At 43.1% G+C, this 22,995-nt stretch overlaps 1 protein-coding gene across 2 annotated transcripts; it reads right to left on the reverse strand.

Moving 5' to 3' along the window:
* Positions 1 to 7,196: 7,196 nt before the first annotated feature.
* LOC129860721 (transmembrane protein 100-like) lies at positions 7,197 to 21,004 on the reverse strand. Of its 2 annotated transcripts, none has more exons than XM_055931419.1 (2): positions 20,571 to 21,004; positions 7,197 to 8,889 (listed from the first exon to the last, which is right to left on the reverse strand). In XM_055931419.1, exon 2 carries the CDS (start codon positions 8,858 to 8,860, stop codon positions 8,378 to 8,380), a length of 483 nt encoding a protein of 160 aa, XP_055787394.1. In that variant the 5' UTR covers positions 8,861 to 8,889; positions 20,571 to 21,004; the 3' UTR covers positions 7,197 to 8,377. The 2 variants fall into 2 exon arrangements, with proteins under 2 accessions (XP_055787394.1, XP_055787387.1); XM_055931412.1 differs by having other exon boundaries at positions 7,198 to 8,889; positions 20,438 to 21,003.
* Between the last annotated feature and the right edge of the window lie 1,991 nt (positions 21,005 to 22,995).

The raw sequence follows: 22,995 nt of genomic DNA on the forward strand, positions 1-22,995 counted from the left end.
GTTTCCAGGGTTAGAGTGGTGCAAAAGTTGTCGTATGCTGAGGCAGTGAAAAAGTAGAGGAAGATGGGGCAAGGGGGCAAAGGGGAGGGATCTGAGAGGAGTGGTGTCAGTAGTAGATCTGTACCAGTACAGAGGGATAGGCCAACAAGTGATATATGTTTCAGTAAGATTGAATTTTTAGCATTTATAGCACAGAATATTGAGGTTGTGGTGGGAGCTGCAGAAAGGTATTTGGGTGTGCGAGACTTGACATCAGAAGAGTTGTTGTTAGACTTGACATCAGAAGAGTTGCAGGGTTCGTTAAGTGGTGGTGTCCCATCCTTTCAGGTTGTTGGCCTGAGGTAGGACTAAATAGATATAAATAGTGGAGTAGTGGGGTGTTGTTTTTAGATATTTTTGTGAGTGTAGTGTTAGATGGTAGGGTATTTGTTTATTTATTTATTGTTTTAAGCAAAGTATAAGGGAGTTGTACTCCAGTCAAGTAGGTGGCGGATATGCTACATATTGGATGCCAACCGCTGTTAAACCTCAACAAAGAAGAAGAAGTTAGACTAGTACACAAGGTGCAATTTTGAACTTTGGTTGTGCATCAGCAGTTGTTGTCTTGTTATGTCAGTCACTGCAGACACTTAATTAGCCGTGTCAGCTAAAATGTTTTAGATTCTAAACATGTAGTAATCATGGTCGAATTACTGACTGGGCACTCAGGGCACATGCACATGGGCCCTAACCTCCAGGGAGGCCCCCATTGATTTTGTTAGTCACTCTCACTCAGATATTGTATTAACTTGGCATGTCATGGAACATTTGTAGATGCAGGAAATTTACTTCAAAACTGCAAAAATGTATCTCCACCATGTGGCAAAATGTGTAGAATTGCAGGAAATTAGCTGTAAAATGGCAAAATATATATATATATGCCCCATAGCAAAATGAGTAGAATTGTAGCATGTTTTTTTAAAACCTTTATTTAACTAGGCAAGTCAGTTAAGAACAAATTCTTATTTACAATGATGGCCTACCAAAAGGCAAAATGCCTCATGTGGGAACGGGACCTGGGATTAAAAAATATATATATATACAGTATATGGGACAAAACACACATCATGACAAGAGAGACAACACAACACTACATAAAGAGAGACCTAAGACAACAACATACCATGGCAGCAACACATGACAATACAGCATGGTAGCAACACAACGTGACAACAACATGGTAGCAGCACAACATTGTAGCAGCACAAAACATGGTACAAATATTATCGGGCACAGACAACAGCACAAAGGGCAAGAAGGTAGAATGTTTCTCTCTGCTGTCAAGAGGGGTCACTGAAACGTTTTGCCCGCAAAATCCCACATCAGCCTGCTTAGGGCTCTCTAAAGGCTAGGGCCGGCCCTTGTTGTTATCAGTAACATAACTGAGCAATCGGGGGAGAAGGGCCTTGGTCAGGGAGGTGACCAAGAACTAGATGGTCACTCTGACAGAGCTCTAGAGTTCCTCTGTGGAGATGGGAGAACCTTCCAGAAGGACAACCATGTCTGCAGCACGCTACCAATCAGGCCTTAATAGTAGAGTGGCCAGACAGAAGCCACTCCTCAGTAAAAGGCACATGACAGCCCGCTTGGAGTTTGCCAAAAGGCACCGAAAGACTCTCAGACCATGAGAAACAAGATTCTGTGGTCTGATGAAACCAAGATTGAACTATTTGGCCTGAATGCCAAGTGTCACGTCTGGAGGAAACCTGGCACCATGGTGGTGGCAGCATCATGCGGTGGGGATGCATTTCAGAGGCAGGGACTGGGAGACTAGTCAGGATCAAGGCAAAGATGAACGGAGCAAAGTACAGAGAGATCCTTGATTAAAACCTGCTCCAAAGCGCTCAGGACCTAAGACTAGGGCAAAGGTTCACCTTCCAACAGGACAATGACCCTAAGCACACAGCCAAGACAAAGCAGGAGTGGCTTCGGGACAAGTCTCTGAATGTCCTTGAGTGGCCCAGCCAGAGACCGGACTTGAACCTGATCGAACATCTCTGGGGAGACCTGAAAATAGCTGTGCAGCAACATTCCCTATCCAACCTGACAGAGCTTGAGAGGATCTGCAGAGAAGACTGGGAGAAACTCCCCAAATACAGGTGTGCCAAGCTTGTAGCGTCATACCCAAGAAGACTCTACGCTGTAATCGCTGCCAAAATGTGCTTCAACAAAGTACTGAGTAAAGGGTCTGAATACTTATGTAAATGTGATATTTTATTTTTGATTTTTTAAAATAAATTAGCAAACATTTAAAAATACCTGTTTTTGCTTTGTCATTATGAGGTATTATGTGTAGATTGATGAGGGGGAAAAAACAATTTAATCCATTTTAGAATAATGCTGTAACGTAACAAAATGTGGAAAAAGTCAAGGGGTTTGAATACTTTCCGAATGCACTGTACACACATCAGGACATGTACTGTACATAGTGAACTCATACACATTGTAAATATGAAAATAGAATGCAATATTTCAGAAAGTGACCAACTGCTTGCATGTCAATATCAGACTGGGACAAATTGACATTTGCAATCTCCCCCTATTTGCAAGCGTAACCAATGGTTTAACACAGTGGAGGCTGCTGAGGGGGGACGGCTCATAATAATGCTGGAAGGGAGCAAATGGAATGGCGTCAAACTATGTGTTTGATGAATTTTATTGTTTTTTTATTTTTAAATTTGATCCCCTTTTCTCCCCAATTTTCGTGGTATCCAATCGCTAGTAATTACTATCTTGTCTCATCGCTACAACTCCCGTACGGGCTCGGGAGAGACGAAGGTCGAAAGCCATGCGTCCTCCGAGGCACAACCCAACCAAGTCGCACTGCTTCTTTAACACAGCGCGCCTCCAACCCGGAAGCCAGCCGCACCAATGTGTCGGAGGAAACACTGTGCACCTGGCCCCCTTGGCTAGCGCGCACTGCGCCCAGCCCGCCACAGGAGTCGCTGGCGCGCAATGAGACAAGGAAATCCCTACCGGCCAAACCCTCCCTAACCCGGACGACGCTAGCCCAATTGTGCGTCGCCCCACGGACCTCCCGGTCGCGGCCGGCTGCGACAGAGCCTGGGGGCGAACCCAGAGACTCTGGTGGCACAGTTAGCACTGCGATGCAGTGCCCTAGACCACTGCGCCACCCGGGAGGCCTGTGTTTGATGAATTTGATACTATTCTACTTACGCTGCTCCAGCCATTACCACGAGCCCATCCTCCCCAATTAATGTGCCACCAACCTACAGTTTCAGTTCACACAGGTAAGCCCAACCCTGAACAGTAGTATACTAGTAATGCATGAAATTGCTGCCCTGTAAACCTTGAATTTACAAGGTGCTAGCATGACTGCCATGGCCTGTTTCTTCATTTAATGTAATGTCCACCTTTAGGGGCAACAGATGGGAAGAAGCTCTACTGTTGAAATACTTATGTTGTGCAATACTTTATATATGGTCCATGATAAATATACACATTTAAAAAACTGTTGTGTTCTTTGGCAGGACATCAACATAGAAGTTGGCTGAAGCAGAGGAGGTAGACTGGAGTTGGTTGTTGATCATTGTTAAACAGTCATTTTCAAGTCTTGCCATAGATTTTCAAGCCAATATAAGTCAAAACTGTAACTTGGCCACTCAGGAACATTTAATGTTGTCTTGTTAAACAACTCAAGTGTATATTTGGCCCTGTGTTTTAGGTTATTGTCCTGCTGAAAGGTGAATTTGTCTCCCAGTGTCTGTTGGAAAGCAGACTGAACCAGGTTTTTCTCTAGGATGTTGCCTGTGCGTAGCTAATGTTTTGTACACTCAGTGTATATGATAGTAACAGCTTTGTTACATTTCTGATACAATGTAACAAGCAGCCGATCCAAAAGGGTGGGCTTATTTCAGGCGAAGTGAGGGCTGTCCTTGGGGCCACCTGCCTTGGGGCTGATGCGGAACCGAACCGATGAGCTAAGGCTTATTGGCCCAATGTCAGCAGCATACTCTACATGGGTCCAATGCGGCAATGGGCCCACATTGTGCCAATGTAGTCATGTTTGCTGGGAAAAGATGGGCTTAATTCAGGCAATGTGAGGGCTGCCCTCACCAGATATGGACTGCCCACACTGGGCCAATGTGGAGCCGATGAACAAAGGCGCATCGGCCCAATGTGAGCAGTCTATGTGGCGCTAATATTTTCACCCACATTGGGCCCACATCGTGCCAATGTGGACATGTTTTCTGGGTAGCTGCACGGTCTTTAGGAGTTCACTTCAAAGCTTGAAGCAAAGTATTTGAACAGGTCTTTGTCTATGTGAGTCGCTGGAACTGGACATACTTTAAATACCCCCTGTAAAGGCTCTACTGTAGTAAAAGGCTAGGAAGCTAAGCATCTGGGCCCGTATTCACAAAGAGTGTCAGAGTAAGAGGGGATTTTAGAAAGTAATGTATAACATTATATTAACAGAGGGAACCTGATCCTGGATCAGCACTCCTACTTTGAAATCTTTATGAATACTGTCTCTGGTCCCTAAAGAATGCCAATAAGAATGTAGTAAACTTTATTTTTCCTTGTACTGTTTGTATCTCAGACTGTTTAGTTGTTCTGAAAAAGATAAGCCTTGTGGAAACATTATGTTTTAAACAAAAGATGGACATTTCAGTTTGAAACTTGGCTGTCCCAAACATTAACGAGCGATCTTCTTTCTTAACTCGTCTGGCTAAATAAAGTTTAAATAAATCAAAATCAAATTTGATGCTCGAGGTCACAGCTGAACTCACAAACTTGGCCTGCATCACAAATGCCCCCCTAATCCCTATGTGGGTAGAGTGTATTGACATCAAAGGTACTAATGCATTTTAGGAGCAGAAGTCCTAAGTTAACTTACTGTTTATATTCCAAATCACCACTAAATGAATCATGGGATCGTGGTGTAACATAAGGGGTCTGTATTGCCATGCTGACTGAAGTCTGAAAACAGGAACAGGAAGTTCATGAGAATGACTTTTGACTTCCCCCCCACACACTGATTCCCTGTGATAGGATGGATTACCATCAGCAGCCATTACATTGAGCCACTGTCTCACACACACCAAAGCACGTACACACACATACATACACACACAGTTAATTGGCCAGACACTTTGTTCCTTTTGTTATAGCAACATGGTTGCCTTGACCCGGGCAGAAGAGAGGAGCAGGTAGGAAATTAGCTCCATTACACCAATAAAGGGACTGACTGTCATTGGCTAGCAATGTTCCTACTTCATAGCAACTAAACCTGCCGGAGACAAGCAATGTGAAAACTTGGAACCACAGAATCAGGTTTTCAGTGTAATATTGCAAACATATAACTAACAGAAAACGTTATAAAACACTATAACTGCATCATCTTACAAACTCCTGTTGAGTCTAGATTCTAGACATTTGTCGAATTGCATTGCAGCAAACATCAAATTGCGAATAGCACTATGTCATGGTCCTCATCGCACCTTTACTGATATAACTACAGTATCCTTATATAACCAATGCTGACTGAGAACAGGGTTATTTTAAAGACCATTGCAGAGGTGTGAAGCGATTTATTAAGGATCATATTCACTTAAATAAACAGAGCGCGGTGTCCAGCGATGACAATTGGCATCTGGGGGCCTTGGGGCGGAGTGGAGGGGCATTGTTCAACGTTTTAGTAAAGGGTGTGTAGTCTCACAGTCTCACTAACCTACTTCCTGTTCTCTCTCTGATCCCTTAGCCCTTTTAATAGTTAGTCCCTTTTCCATTTCCCTGTGGTAGCGTGCCAGGCCCTTTCACAGGGAACAAGGTGTGTGTGTGTGTGTGTGTGTGTGTGTGTGTGTGTGTGTGTGTGTGTGTGTGTGTGTGTGTGTGTGTGTGTGTGTGTGCGTGCGTGCGTGCTGGTTCCTGAATCCGACACCAACAATGTCCTCAGGAAGGGAGGGACTGAGTGGAACCCCCCCCCACACACACACACACACACACACACACACACACACACACACACACACACACACACACACACACACACACACACACACTCCAGTCTCTCCAACACAGTCAAAAAGACAATGGGGTCAATCAAGATTCACAGCTCAAGTCAAGTCAGACAGTAGATCTGCCACTCATATCGAGGAACTTCACACCATTCGTCTGGGAGTTGGGCCAGGAGTTTTTCCTGACCATGTGCTCTGACAAACTGGATGGATTGAAATCCCTTTGCTTTTGACATGCGTACTTCTGAAGAGCGGGTCAAGTTCTGTGTGTCTTGGCTGTCCTTTCATAGTCATTATCTTCTCTAGGAAACCAGCAGGGTTTTAGCCCAGATCTGTCTGGGCTCTTGTGTACTCCATTGCTGTCATTGGGAGTTGGGATGATAGAACAAACAGGCTGGCACTCAGCCTAACAGGATTATATAGGGTTCTATCTAACTATTGCCCAATTGGGGTTAGTGTGCGTCCAAATTCCCCCCCCCCCCCCCCCCATATAGTGCACTACTGGTCAAAAGTAGTGCTCTATATTAAGTCATGATGCCTATGGACATCATGATTTAATTTTCTACTACTGTATCATTGCACATTTCATCGCCTACGTCTATTCTATCCTCCACAGTTACGTCAAGTACTGGGACTCTGTGTGTGTGTTTATGTGGATTGTAAGAGAATACTCCCTTGTGTATTTATTGAGAACTCTCAAAGTGATGACTGTTGGATCTACAGTTCCGGTGTCAGGGTGATGCAACACTCTCTCTCTCTCTCCCTCTCTCTCTCCCTATGCCTCTCTCTTCCTCCCCCTCTCTGCCTCTCTCTCTCTCTCTCTCTCTCTCTTCCTTGCTCACTCTGCCCCCCGCTCTCTGTCCCCCTCTCTTCCCATAGCATTCCCTGCATGCTCCATTCCAGTGGAGATAAAGTTAGAGCCTTGAAAGCGACAACGTGTTGTAGCCGGTAGCCCCACAGTGACGCAACCCAATGATTTGATTATCTCCGTTGGCGTTGGAAGGATGCTAAGCAACGTAAACACACACTATAAATACAACTAACCCCCCTGCCCCACCCCACCACCACAGTCCAGCCCCCTCAAACTCCCCAAACTTGATTTATAAATACAATATGCAGAGAGCAAAGTGAAATGGCTTAGTCTTAGTTACTGATATTTTTGTTAATAGGGATATATACAAATAAAATGTCATTTGATTGGTTGATTGACAGATTTATTGGCACATGGATTTAACATCTTAAGTTTAGTGGCACAAATATTCCAAATATATATCAACAGATATGTCATAAATATCATGAAAATACAACTTTACCAGAGTACAATGGTACATATGAAACCACAACTTACGTTGCCACAGCTATGGTCTTGTACTATACCAACAATGAAAAACTGTACATTTGGCACAAACTGTATCAAATTAATCAATATTGTGCATAATAGGCAGTTACAAAAGTACATTGGAAGCATAAAAAATCATGCATATCAAACTTGAGAGATACATTGTCTTAATTTAGGCAATCACTTCCTAGGTTCACTTTACGCTGTAATAAAGGGTGATTTGACCCTGTAAAGTCTGTCTACATACTGTCTACATATCTAAAACATAACATTAAGTACCTATGAAATGTTCACTTGAAACATCAATTGAGCAGCCATAGAGTCACAGATGCATCACATGACATGCATGAGTATAGTAGAATGGAGAATCATGGTCCACCGTGCAACTATCCTTTCTGCTCTGGGGTGAAGTTTCCACTAAGTACAGATCTAGGATCAGCTTTCTACCCCAATCCTAACCTTAACCATTAGTAAGGAAAATGTCAAAAAGGCTGAAGATTAGAATCTAGGGGAAAATTCACCCTACTCCATCCTTCCTCTCCAATAAGTTGGTTATTCCATCTTCATGATCAGTCCTGGTCTTCCCAAATGACAAGGGAGAACAAATCACCATACTTTACATTTTTTTTGTAATTTAGCAGACACTCTTATCCAGAGTAATTAGGGTTGTACTTGTTTTGCTAAAGGGTACAGCAACAGATTTTTCATCTAGTCAGCTCAGGGATTCAAACCAGCAACCTTTTGGTTACTGTCTCAACACTCTTTTAACTGCTAGGCTACCTGCCAGTCTTTGTAGGCCACCCTAGTCCTTACAGATAGGATCTTACCAACAGTACGGATTGTCTTTCTAGGCCATTCTAGTCCTTCAGCTAAGCATCTGTTTTGGACAATGTGTGAGTCCTTCATACCCAACCACCTCTGACATCCCTCATCACTCTCTAGTAGTCTCTGTTCATTTCCTCTTCATTCAAACTTTAAATTGTTCAAACTTCTATTTAACAGTCCCTATCTCCCTCAGGGCTCAGACCACACAGAGTCCATGGTTGGACATGAGGGCCGTCTGACTCTCCCTCCTCCGGTCCTTCTTCCGCCCCAGCCGGACCCTCCAACAGACGGCACTGGACCCCAGCAGAGCCAGCCCGGCCGACAGCAGAACCAGCCCCAGCACCGAGATGGTGGAGCCGTGTGAGTTGAACATGTACGCCACAGCAGTTACCACAATACCGGCAATGAGGACCACCACGCCGAACGGCACTGTGCACCGGTAGCACGACATCTCCGCCCCACCTGTGGCCGCTGTCAGCTGCATCTCGTTGATTAACGGGACAGTCGTCACCACGACGCTACGGTCCTTCTTGTTGTTGTTGTTGTTGGATTTCTCTGTGGGGACATTCTCAAAGGTTGATGTTGGCGTTTTCATGGCGCTTTTGGGGACTTTCGATGAGTTTCTGCTGATGGGGTCATCTGGCATAGAGATTTTGTTAGCTAGGAAAAGGTGGTCCATCTTAATTTTCAGTGGTCAACCTGTTGAGTCTGTCAATCAGTGTGGCATACAGAGAGAGAAAAATACATTTTAGTTATATTGAAAACAAAACAGAGAAAACCCTGACTACACCTTAAGGATTAGCACAAAAATAAAGGATGTCAGCATTTCACAATTTACTGAATTACAGTGAGGTGAGGTATGTCTCTAAATTGAAGCCTGTTCCCATTGAAATGAAAGATCTCTGTGCCAATGTCTATGCCCTGGCAGTAATATTTCCACCGGATGCATTGTTGGCAGTTGGACGTGAGGCGTTGACAGTGCGCAATATAACTGTCAAATTTCCCAGAGAAAGGCAGCTAACATTACGACACCTCCGTGAAACTGGAGCCAGCCAATTTGATAAATAGTCCCCTCTAATGATGAAATAAATAATGTAGCCTAAAGCTATAAAAAAACACTATGACGTATCATCCCAGCTAGCACATTTGGTTCCTTGGAAGTTGTGGGAACGTATGGTTTTGGTTTCACATTGGTTGTGGGAATGAAGCCAAACGTTTCCTGACTGGTAAAACTGAACATTTTGCTTGCTCTGTGAAAATGTATTTGGAGGTTGCAAGGAGGTTCTGAGAACATTGTACTCTGGAAGGTTCTAAGAAAGTTTTCCTGGGAGGTTTTATTAATGCTCTGACAATGTAAATGATAGGTTATTTGAAGGTAATTTAATAACATTCTGAGAACATTTTCTAAATATTTGTAAAGTTTTGTAATGGTTATTATTGAAAGTTTTCTTAACACTCTAAGAATGAAATGTAAATGTTATTTTGAGGTTTTTGAATACCTTTCTAAAAACCTTCACTGAATGTTCCAATAAGACTTATTTGGGTAGGACATTCATTTGTTTAGGCATTAATCATGATACAGCATCATTGAGATTTGAACCGGTGTGCTCCTGTTCTCTATCACCAGAATTTGTCCACTGCACCACCAGGGTAGAGTTAGGATGCTGTGTTTTTTTACGCATACAAAGCTGTTCATTTTAGTCTATTCAAACAGAACCAATTTCAAAAGGAAACAATCACTCCATAAGATCAGGTGTGGCAAAATAGTAGGCACAGGCAACACACCTGAAAACATTTAACCAAGATAAAGGCTAGAGAGATTTTTGTTGATGCTGAGAACAAAATATATATGTTTTTAAATAACAATCTAAACAATGCTAAAGTTTTCTTGTGTTTTTTTGGGGAAAGTTTTCTTTATTTTCTGAGAACGGAATTGAGACAATTGATGTGGATGTTGTTTTTTTTACATTCCTTTATTGCAAAGAACTGGCATAAAAGAGAACCATACATTCTCAGAAAGTTCTGAAAACATTGTTTAAATATAACTTTTTTTCATTAGTCCACTGTTGATACAGTCCCAAAATGCTTTGCATGTCAGCAGGCAAGTTTATCAGATATTGGACTTTCAAGAAGCAAAGAGTCATCATATGCTGCAAACGCAATAGCTATTTTGTGGATTTAGAACGTTCCCAGAATGTAGTAAAAATATGACATTAAATACAGTGGCTTGCAAAAGTATTCACCCCCTTGGCATTTTTCCTATTTTGTTGCCTTACAACCTGGAGGGGGGTTGTATCATTTGATTTACACAATATGCCTACCACTTTGAAGATGCAAACAATTTTTTTTGTGAAACAAACAAGAAATAAGACAAAAAAAACAGAAAACTTGAGCGTTTATAACTATTCATCCCCCAAAGTCAATACTTTGTTAGAGCCACTTTTTGTTCATTATATGGAATCCAAATAAAAATCAATTTAAATTACAGGTTGTAATGCAACAAAATATAAAAAACGCCAAGGGGAATGAATACCTTTGCAAGGCACTGTAGAACTTGTGTGGAATGTTCTGTGGAAGTACTGAAATTCCCACAGAAGAACGTTGTTTCTTAAAGTTCTCTGAACAATTTGAGAATGTGACTTTAAGGCCAGGCACAAGGGTGGGCAACTCCAGTCCTCGAGGGCCTGATTGGTGTCACACTTTTTCTCCATCCCTAGCAACCACAGCTGATTAATCCAATTGCATTCTAATCTGAAGATCATGATTAGGTGATTATTGGAGTCAGGTGTGTTAGCTGGGGCTGGGGCAAAACTGTGATACCAATCAGGCCCTGGAAGACTGGAATTGCTCCCTCCTGCGGCGGGACGACCCCCTAAAATAAAATAAAAAATCTGAATCATATCACAATCAACTTTTATAAGTTGAATGTAGACATTAATAAAATACTTTTTTGTATTTCAATTTTTCTTTAATACTTAATAAAAAAATTAGGCGATATCGAATTATATATGCACATATTTACATACTACGCAAATATATACTTCTGGATACTAGATGAAGTCAGCATAAATATGTTGGTTTAATGTTGTTAAAACACTCCAGGATCAGACTTTTCCAGAGCAGATTGTGGATAAATACTTTGTTTATCTTTCTATCTGTAAAATACTGAAGACATGTACAGTACCAGTCAAAAGTTTGGACACACCTACTCATTCAAGGATTTTCTTTATTTGTACTATTTTCTGCATTGCAGAATAATAGTGAAGACATCAAAACTATGAAATAACACAAATGGAATCATGTAGTAACCAATTTTTTTTTAACAAATCAAAATATATTTTATATTTGAGATTCTTCAAAGTGTCTGCCCTTTGTTGAGGGCTCCCGAGTGACGCAGCAGTCTAAGACACTGCATCTCAGTACTAAAGGCGTCCCTACAGACCCTCGTTCGATTCCAGGCTGTATCACACCCGTGATTGGGAGTCCCAAAGAGCGGGACACAATTGGCCCTGCATTGTTATGGTTTGGCCGGGGTAGGCTGTCATTGTAAATAAGAATTTCTTCTTAACTTAATTGCCTAGTTAAATAAAGGTTAAATAAATAAAATAAATTGACTTGATGACAGCTTTGCACACTCTTGGCATTTTCTCAACCAGCTTCACCTGGAATGCTTTTCCAACAGTCCTGAAGGAGTTCCCACATATGCTGAGCACTTGTTGGCTGTTTTTCCTTCACTCTGCGGTCCAACTCATCCCATCTCAATTGGGTTGAGGTCGGTGATTGTGGAGGCCAGGTCTTCTGATGCAGCACACCATCACGCTCCTTCTTGGTCAAATAGCCATTACACAGCCTGGAGGTGTGTTGGGTCATTGTCCTGTTGAAAAACAAATGATAGTCCCACTAAGCGCAAACCAGATTGGATGGCGTATTGCTGCAGAATGCTGTGGTAGCCATGCTGGTTAAGTGTGCCTTGAATTCGAAATACATCACCATCAGTGTCATGAGCAAAGCGCCCCCACACCATCACACCTCCTCCTCCATGCTTCACTGTGGGAACAACACATGCAGAGATCATCCTTTCACCTACTCTGCGTCTCCAAACATCTCAAATTTGGACTCATCAGACCAAAAGACAGATTTCCACCGGTCTAATGTCCGTTGCTCGTGTATCTTTGCCCAAGCAAGTCCGTTCTTCTTATTGGTGTACTTTAGTAGTGGTTTCCTTGCAGAAATTTGACCACGAAGGCCTGATTCACGCATTCTCCTCTGAACAGTTGATGTTGAGATGTGTATATTTGGGCTGCAATTTCCGAGGCTGGAAACTCTCATGAACTTATTCTCTGCAGCAGAGTTAACATTTTCATCATAGCGTTTGATGGTTTTTGCGACTGCACTTGAAGAAACCTTAAAAGTTCTTGAAATTTTCCGCATTGAATGATTGACTGTCATTTCTCTTTGCTTATTTGAGCAGTTCTTACCATAATATGTGATTGACCGGCTAAAATCGGTCTCATGTAGTAAAATTTGAAATTGTGTTTTTCACATTGGATAAAAGTAGAGACTCAGAGCTACAAAATGGTATATCATACACTCCAGGTGAGGAACAATGCAAAAGTAATTTTGCTTTGAAAGTTGATGGTCTTTTAATTTTTTGGTACTACTACTGGAGAGCCCTTCTTTATCTACACACATTCAGCATCATTTAAAACCCTCTTAAGCTTTAGGCCCACCCATCTCTCTAAGGGTTGATCCGAGCATTCTGTACTAACAACAGCAGTCAAGCAAGCACCCAAGCTAACTTGCTAGCTTCTTCCAGACACAAACACAAAGAGAACACACAAAGAGAACAGCTCACTGAACATTATTCGCCCTAGCAGAGCTGGTTAGGCTGTTGTTAGGCTGTTGGTGACTGCAACTGTGCTGTCAGATTGTCCATTGGTAAATTCAGAGCGTTTCTCTCTCGGAGCGTTCAGAGCGCACACTGGATGCTCTGGCCGATGAGTAGGGTTGATTCGAATGTTCTGTCCTCACAAAGGCAGTCAAGCACCCAAGCTAACTGGCTAACATTGGCTAGCTTGCTAGCTACTTCCAGACCCATAATGAGAGAACACCCCACTCTGACCATTTTACTCACCCTAGTAGAGCTGGTTATGCTGTTTTCATGTTATCCAGAGCGTTAGTGACTGTAACGGTGCTGCTGGCAACAATTTAATTACTCTTTTTTTGCCGACGTTTACTGACATGGGCCATATTCAACAGGTGTTGAGCGTTCGTAAATTCATCAGTTATTCTGCACTCTGGCACACTCAGACGAGAGTATTTTGTGAAGACATGGAGCTAGCTAGCTAGCTAGGTAAATAATGGACCTTAATCACAACTCATGACGATACTACCCTGCATTAATCTGCAGGTAGCTAACCAACCAGATTCAATGTTAGTTAGCTAACATTAGGCTATAACTAGTGTCTCTGAGATATGAATATTACGATCATACATGTAACGTTAGCTAGCTAGCCAGCCAGCTAATGTTAGCTAGCTAGCTAACAGTACACTTTAACTTGAAATGAAAATACTTTGTCAAAATCAGAAATGTGTAATATCTGAAAATGTAGCCAGCTAGACTATCTTACTGTCACGATCGTGTGGTGGATTGACGGACCAAAATGCAGCTCTTGGAAAATAAGCCATCTTCTTTATTAAACAAAAAAACACGAAGATGAACACGACACGAAACACTTTCACAAAACTATACAAAATAACAAAACGACCGTGAAGCTACAAACGTTGTGCATAGACAGACATGCTACAAACGTTCTGACATAGACAATTACCCACAACCAATGAGAGCCTATGGCCACCCTAAATAAGGCTCCCAATCAGAGACAACCGAAATCAGCTGTCTCTAATTGGGAACTCATTCGGGTAACCATAGACTCTCCTAGAATACTAACCACCATAGACAATACTAGACATCTACACTCAACACAAAACCATACACTACAACCATTAACCCCTTTATCAAATAAACACCTAAAACAACAAAACATAAACATTACCCATGTCACACCCTGACCTAACTACAATAATAAAGAAAACCAATAATACTAAGGCCAGGGTGTGACATAACCCCCCCCTTGAGGCGCGAACTCCGGGCGCACCATACACAGTCTAGGGGAGAGTCTGGGTGGGCTTCCTTCCACGGTGGCGGCTCCGGCTCTGGTCGCGGTCCCCTCGTCACCACAGTACCTAACCACCTCCTATGCTTTCTCCAAACGACCCCCCTCCACATTAACCCCATTGCATTCAGGGGCAGTTCCAGACTAAGGGGCAGTACCAGGGTAAGAGGCAGTACCAGGATCAGGGGCAGTACCAGGGTCAGGGGCCGTACTAGGGTCAGGGACAGTACCAGGGTAAGGGGCAGCACCAGGGTAAGGGGCAGCACCAGGGTAAGGGGCAGCACCAGGGGAAGGGGCAGCTCCAGGGTAAGGGGCAGCTCCGGACTGAGGAATGGCAGCTCCGGACTGAGGGACTGCAGCTCCGGACTGAGGGACTGCAGCTCCGGACTGAGGGACAGCCCATGGCTGGCTGACGGATCTGGCTGCTCATGGCTGGCTGACGGATCTGGCTGCTCATGGCTAGCTGACGGATCTGGCTGCTCATGGCTAGCTGACGGATCTGGCTGCTCATGGCTAGCTGACGGATCTGGCTGCTCATGGCTAGCTGACGGATCTGGCTGCTCATGGCTAGCTGACGGATCTGGCTGCTCATGGCTAGCTGACGGATCTGGCTGCTCATGGCTAGCTGACGGAACTGGCTGCTCATGGCTAGCTGACTGATCTGGCTGCTCCTGTCTGGTTGGCGGCTCTGGCAGATCCTGTCTGGTTGGCGGCTCTGGCAGATCCTGTCTGGTTGGCGGCTCTGGCAGATCCTGTCTGACGGACGGCTCTAGCGGCTCCTGTCTGGCTGGCGGCTCTAGCGGCTCCTGTCTGGCGGACGGCTCAGTGGGCTCATGGCAGACGGGCGGCTTTGCAGGCTCATGGCAGAAGGGCGGCTTTGCAGGCTCATTGCAGACGGATGGCTCAGATGGCGCTGGGGAGACGGATGGCTCAGATGGCGCTGGGGAGACGGATGGCTCAGATGGCGCTTGGCAGACGGGCAGTTCAGTCATTGCAGTGCAGACGGCAGACTCCTGCCGGCTGAGGCGCACTGTAGGCCTGGTGCGTGGTGCCGGGACTGGTGGCACCGGGCTGGGGACACGCATCTCAGGGCTAGTGCGGGGAGAAGGAACAGGGCATACTGGACCCTGGGGACGCACATTAGGCCTAGTGCGTGGGGCCGGAACTGGTGGTACCGGACTGGGAACACGCATCTCAGGGCTAATGCGGGGAGCAGCAACAGGATGCACAGGACTCTGGAAACGCACAAGAGGCTTAGTGCGTGGTGCCGGAATTGGTGGTACCGGGCTGGAGACACGCACCATAGGACGAGTGCGTGGAGGAGGAACAGGGCTCTGGAGACACACTGGAAGCCTGTTACGTGGTGTATGTACTGGTGGCACTGAACTGGGGCGGGAAAGTGGCGCCGGAAATACCGGACCGTGCAGGCGTATTGGCTCCCTTGAGCATTGAGCCTGACCAACCTTACCTGGTTGAATACTCCCGGTTGCCCGACCAGTGCGGGGAGGTGGAATAACCCGCACCGGCCTATGTAGGCGAACCGGGGACACCATGCGTAAGGCTGGTGCCATGTACGCCGGCCCGAGGAGACGCACTGGTGACCAGATGCGTTGGGCCGGCTTCATGACATATGGCTCAACGCTCAGTCTAGCCCGGCCGATACGTGGAGCTGCAATGTACCGAACCGGGCTATGCACGCGTACAGGAGACACCGTGCGCTCTACTGCGTAACACGGTGTCTGCCCGTACTCCCGCTCTCCACGGTAAGTACAGGGAGTAGGCGCAGGTTTCCTACCTGACTTCGCCACACTCCCTTTAAGGCCCCCCCCAAGAAATTTTTGGGTTGTACTCACGGGTCTCCAGCCTTGTCTCCGTGCTGCCTCCTCATATCGCCTCCTCTCGGCTTTCGCTGCCTCCAGCTCTTCACGAGGGAGGCGATATTCTCCAGGTTGATCCCACGGCCCCTTACCATCCAGTATCTCCTCCCATGTCCAGAAATCCTTTGGTGGTAGGTCCTGTTGCCGCCTTCCATGCCGCTTGGTCCTATGGTGGGTAATTCTGTCACGATCGTGTGGTGGATTGACGGACCAAAATGCAGCTCTTGGAAAATAAGCCATCTTCTTTATTAAACAAAAAAACACGAAGATGAACACGACACGAAACACTTTCACAAAACTATACAAAATAACAAAACGACCGTGAAGCTACAAACGTTGTGCATAGACAGACATGCTACAAACGTTCTGACATAGACAATTACCCACAACCAATGAGAGCCTATGGCCACCCTAAATAAGGCTCCCAATCAGAGACAACCGAAATCAGCTGTCTCTAATTGGGAACTCATTCGGGTAACCATAGACTCTCCTAGAATACTAACCACCATAGACAATACTAGACATCTACACTCAACACAAAACCATACACTACAACCATTAACCCCTTTATCAAATAAACACCTAAAACAACAAAACATAAACATTACCCATGTCACACCCTGACCTAACTACAATAATAAAGAAAACCAATAATACTAAGGCCAGGGTGTGACACTTACCCGTATACATCATGGATGGACACGTCTACTGTCAGATGCCATGGTTGCCCTTAGTTTGAAGATGTAATCCGGAGACAGGTGTTTTCTCCATCTCCTTAGCTATAATACTCGAATTCCACTGATTTCAAAACTCGGTCCTCCAGAAAGTGGAGAGCATACACGTAACATTACCTAGCAAGCCAGCCAGCTAATGTTAGCTAGCTAACAGTTCGGCTTATGCACTTTTACTACGCGATACGTTTAAGATGGCGCCGGAGAAGAAGGCAGACTTTTTACGTGCCCCCAGCCGATTGAGTTTTTTTGTTTGTTTATTTGCGTTGTTTGTAATTTATTTTTTACTTATTTTGTACATAATGTTGCCGCTATCGTCTCTTATGACCGAAAATAACTTCTAGACATCACATCACCATAGACTAGCAGAATACTTTTTTTCCTTTCACGACTGACGAGCCCGGCGCCAAATATATACTGCTTCCTTGGGAACAGGCCCCAATCCCCGTGATCTGTGTGAAGAGGAGGTGATGAAAGAGGGGCCGAAGGGCGGGCTGCCTTCTGAGAATTCGTAGGGAATCGAAAAACCACCACTTCTCTACATTCGGCAAGCAAACATGCAATCCTTGGAGAATAAAATCGACGAGTTACGCGGAAGATTAAACTACCAGCAAGACATACAAAACTGTAACATCTTATGCTTCCCGGAGTCGCGGCTGAATGACGACAATATCAACATACAGTTGGCTGGTTATACGATGTACCGGCAGCATAGAACAGCGGCATCTGGTAAGACAAGTGGCGGCGGACTATGTATTTTTGTACATAACAGCTGGTGCATGATATCTAAGGAAGTCTCGAGCTATTGCTAGCCTAAGGTAGAGTATCTCATGATAAGCTGTAGACCACACTATCTATCGAGAGAGTTTTCATCTGTATTCTTTGTAGCTGGTTACATACCCCCACAGTCAGAGGCTGGCATTAAGACAGCATTGAATGAGCTGTATTCCGCCATAAGCAAACAAGAAAACGCTCACCCAGAGGCGGCGCTCCTAGTAGCCGGGAACTTTATTGCAGGGAAACTTAAATCCATTTTACCAAATTTCTATCATCATGTTAAATGTTAAATTACATTTCATATGAGGAAATCAGTCAATTGAAATACATTCATTAGGCTCTAATCTATGGATTTCACATGACTAGTAATACAGATATGCATCTGCCTCACAATGGGCCTTGGGGGTCTCGTTGTGGTATTTTTGTGCATTCAAATTGTCAATCAATAAAATGCAATTGTCTTCTTTGTATGTAACTTATGCTTGCCCATACCATAACCCCACTGCCTCCATGGGGCACTCTGTTAACAATGTTGACATCAGCAAACCGCTCGCCCACACAACGCCATACACATGGTCTGCGGTTGTGAGGCCGGTTGGACGTAGTGCCAAATTCTCTAAAACAACATTGGAGGCGGCTTATGCTAGAGAAATGAACATTAAATTCTCTACCAACAGCTCTGGTGGACATTCCTGCAATCAGCATGTCGATTGCATGCTTCCTCAAAACTTGAGACATCTGTGGTATTGTATTGTGTGACAAAATTGCATATTTTAGTGGCCTTTTATTGTCCCCAGCACAAGTTGCACCTGTATAATGATCACACTGTTTAATCAGCTTCTTGATATGCCACACCTGTCAGGTGGATGGATTACCTTTGCAAACGATATATCCTCACTAACAGCGATGTAAACAAATGTATGCACAAAATTTGACAGGAATAAGCTTTTTGTGCATATGGAATATTTCTGCGATCTTTTATTTCAGCTCATGAAACATGGGACCAATAGTTGCGTTATAATTTTGATAAGTGTAAAATAACATGTTTACAGCATATCAACAATTCCCTCTGGCCACGTCTGGAGAATATATATAAGGATAACCACACAAAATGTGATAAATGTAGATGCTTCTGAAGCTGAGAATAATGAGTTGGGAAGAGTCTGACTTTTGGGAAATGTCAGTTAAAGACAAGTACACTGAATGAAGACTACAAAATGACAAAAGCCTATTTAAACCCAATCACCATCTCTTCAAAGTAAGTTACTAAATGTAGTACAGTTTGTAACATTGTCTATGGAATGGTTTTTGAAATTATGTGTACAGTAATTCAATATAGTGAACTTTTAAATTATTGATGTATGTCCATTTTAAAGTGGTAGAAATTCATTAAAATGTTGATGACTTTAGTATGATAAACTAAAGAAAATATAAATTGTTGACATTTTTATGTTTACTTTTTAAAAATACTAATATTAATGAACAAAAATAGCAAAAAATCTAAACATGTATAGGTAGATTCAAAAATGTCATTTCAGCCTGTGATGCCTGGCCTAAAATAGAAGCATGTAGGAAACGTTATGCTGAAGTACTGAAATTACCACAGAAGAACGTTGTTTCTTAATGTTCTCGGAACAATTTAAGAACATGATTTTAAAAAGAACCACAAAGAAACCGATAGGAAAAGTGGTTATGCTGAAGTACTGAAATTCCCACAGAACATGACCAAAAATCGAATTAAATGTAAACCATGTTTGAACCTTCAGGAAATGTTCTGTTAAAGGGAAAATCTGCAGTTGCTACATCAACTTTTGGAATTCTAAATGAATGATATGTATCCATTGATTCTTGAATAACATAACTTATACATGCCTAATGAGCTTAGTTCAACTGTCGTGCCCCATCAGAACCCAACATATTTGCTTGTTTTACTGCAATGTTTGTAATAAAGAAAAAAAGCACCATATAGCCTCAAAACATGGTTAAAACTATAATTTGGATATCATGGATGGTCAGTTCTTGCATCCATAGCGTAGTCTATGATTTTGCAAGGATTTTGTGATATTTGCGGGCAAATAAGCTTGATTTTGCTACAGCAATTCTGACATTTTCCATTGGCAATATGCAAAGAATATACGAGGAAAATATTTTTTGACGTGTGGCTTGATTGAACCATATTATGCAGTAAATGTGCGGTGACTGGTTGAAATTATCAGCCCTCTTTTTGTATTGCTGTTATTGGTCAGTTTTATGCAATAATATTGCGATTATTTGACTGTTTTATGTGGAAATAGTGTGGTGATTGGTCAAATTTGCACACCCTCGCATAATATGCAGGGAATTGTTGATTTTGCTAAACGTTTTGTAATTGCAGAATCTCAGAATCCTGGAGGAACTGTACTGTAAAGTAATTAAATACCAAGAAACATATGTTTTTTTGTGTGCTGAGAATGTTCCAAAGCCAAGCAACTATCCTGCACCCTTCCCAGAAAGGTTGCATGTAAAATAACCATAGGACAACCATGCTCTCACCAAGCTCTAAGAAACCTATGGTTCTCAGAACGTTATGTGCTAGCTGGGATCTGTCATCAACTCTTCTCTGTCGATGTCAACTAGTATGCGATGCAATATTCGTTGGCCTAGGCGCGCGTGATGGAGATTATTTTGAAAGAAAAAAAACTATCTAATTACTCACCTTAAAATGCTGACTGATTCCATATTTTACACATAATCCATGAATATATATTGTAGTTTCAGGAATATAGTATTCAGTGCCAATAATAACTGTGAATTTCACAATTTAGGTAAAATACATCAGTTGAATTTACTGTATTCTGGAGCTCTTCTCAGTCTTCTGAAACAGTACGTCTTTGTGGTAAGGGAATGCAACCGTCAGCCTATTCACTCTCATCTCGAGCTTGAAGTTGTATGTCATCCATTCGTTTTTTGTCCATTATCAGTTCGTGTTTCTTGTCCAAATACAGATAGAATATAGGACTATCCTGTTTAACTTTGGCACCAGCATATGAAAATGTATGATATGCGCAGAGGTTTCCCCAGAATGAGATATATAGCCTACCACCGTTCATTCCACTCACTTCTTTTCTCTCTATACACTGTCCATGTATCGTGCAGGCATGTCTAGAAAGCTGTCTCTCTTTGCAATGATCTGGTCTACATCGTCTTGGAGAATCACGCAGGGGGAAGTCAATAGCTAAAGAGGGGAGTGTCTGTGAGACACGACTTTCCTCCCCCCCTCACCTACTGAACGAGCAAGGAAACGTTTAACCCTTTCCACCCTTATCCCTTATTTTAAAGTATACAGCAAACACAATTGCGTTGTCTTTATGACCATAGCGTCACATCTGATTCTGTATTCAAACAAAAATTCAATTCGTTTTTGATTATTTTCGTTTTTGATTAGTTTTTGATTATTGTAGTGTATATAATAACATAATTGCAAAATTCATCTGTCTACTGTTATGACATAATACTTTGTCTTATCCATGTTGTTCAGTTCTACTAGTGTTTCAAGGTGTCAAGGAGTACCTATGTCACTAACGAGGAATGGCCTTTAGAGTAACTAACTCTCCAGTGTTTCCAGATTTCTATTAAATATGACCTATAATTAAAGGGATACTTCAGGATTTTGGAAATGAGGCCCTTTATCTACCTCTTCAGTCAGATGTCTCTTTCTCTAGTATGAAAGAAGTTAGAGGTAGTTTTGCGAGCCAACTGTCACGACTTCGACCGAGGCAGGCTCTCCTTCCCGTTCGGGTGGCGTTCGGCGGTCGTCGTCACCGGCCTATTAGCTGCCACTGATCCTTTTCTCCCCCTCCCTATGTGTTTATTGGGTTCACCTGTTTTGTATTAGGGTGTAATTAGTTGGGCTTATTAGTCAGCCGGCCCGCACGTTTCTTTGTGCGGGATTGTTTGTATGTAAGTGTGGTGTTGGTTTTGTGCTTCACGTTATTCTGGACTGTGTTCATTTCCCCCGTGTCTGGGGTAGTTTATAGTGTACTCCCAGTGTGTTAGTAGGGTGGCCTAGTTTGTTTCGTGTTCATTAAAGAACATTTGTATTTGCACCTGCTGCTCCTGCGCTTTTCCTTCACACTCCGACACCCAGGCCTTACACCAACGCTAACTAGCATTAGCGGAATGATTGGAAGTCTATGGCATCTACTAGCAGTTTTCCTTCCAAGAAATTGTAATTAAGTATGTTATAAAGCACCTTTTCTGTGTTGGAATGGTTAGGGCATACCCCAACAACAGAATGACTTATACCGGTCATAAAAAATATTCATACAGTAGACCGCTGATTGGCCAGCTCATCCTCAGGAGGATTACATCATCTTTTATGAGGAAAAAGCAAGCATTTTTTAATTGGTCTGTTAGAGATACAATTTTGAGGTCAAATCAAATGTCAATTGTCACATGCTTTGTAAACAACAGGTGTAGACTAAGAGAGAAATGCTTACTTACTTCCCAACAATGCAGAATACAATAAAAACAACTATTTTTTAATTTTTTAATTTTTATTTCACCTTTATATAACCAGGTAGGCAAGTTGAGAACAAGTTCTCATTTACAATTGCGACCTGGCCAAGATAAAGCATAGCAGTTCGACACACAACAACACAGAGTTACACATGGAGTAAAACAAACACACAGTCAATAATACAGTAGAAAAAATAAGTCTATATACAATGTGAGCAAAGGAGGTGAGATAAGGGAGGTGCAGGCAAAAAAGGCCACGGTGGCGAAGTAAATACAATATAGCAATAACTGCCACCACCTTTTGTCGTGATGGCAGCTTTGCACAATCTTGGCATTCTCCCAAACAGCTTCTTGAGTTAGTCACCTGGAATGCATCAATTAACAGGTGTGCCTTGTTAAAAGTTCATTTGTGGCATTTCTTTCCTTCTTAATGCGTTTGAGCCAATCAGTTGTGTTGTGACAAGGTAGGGGTGGTATACAGAAGATAGCCCTATTTGGTAAAAGACCAAGTCCATTTAATGCCAAGAACAGCTCAAATAAGCAAAGAGAAATGACAGTCCATCATTACTTTAAGACATGAATGTCAGTCAATGCAGAACAAAGACCTTTGAACGTTTCTTTAAGTGCAGTCGCAAAAACCATCAAGCACTATGATGAAACTGGTTCTCATGAGGACCGCCACAGGAAAGGAAGACCCAGAGTTACCTCTGCTGCAGAGGATATGTTCATTAGAGTTAACTGCACCTCAGATTGCAG

This window comes from Salvelinus fontinalis, chromosome 1, assembly GCF_029448725.1.
Source record: "Salvelinus fontinalis isolate EN_2023a chromosome 1, ASM2944872v1, whole genome shotgun sequence".
Lineage (NCBI taxonomy): Eukaryota > Metazoa > Chordata > Actinopteri > Salmoniformes > Salmonidae > Salvelinus > Salvelinus fontinalis.

Coding starts and splice junctions, on each gene's coding strand:
- LOC129860721 (XM_055931419.1), bottom strand. CDS start 8,860: ATGGACCACCTTTTCCTAGCTAACAAAATCTCTATGCCAGATGACCCC.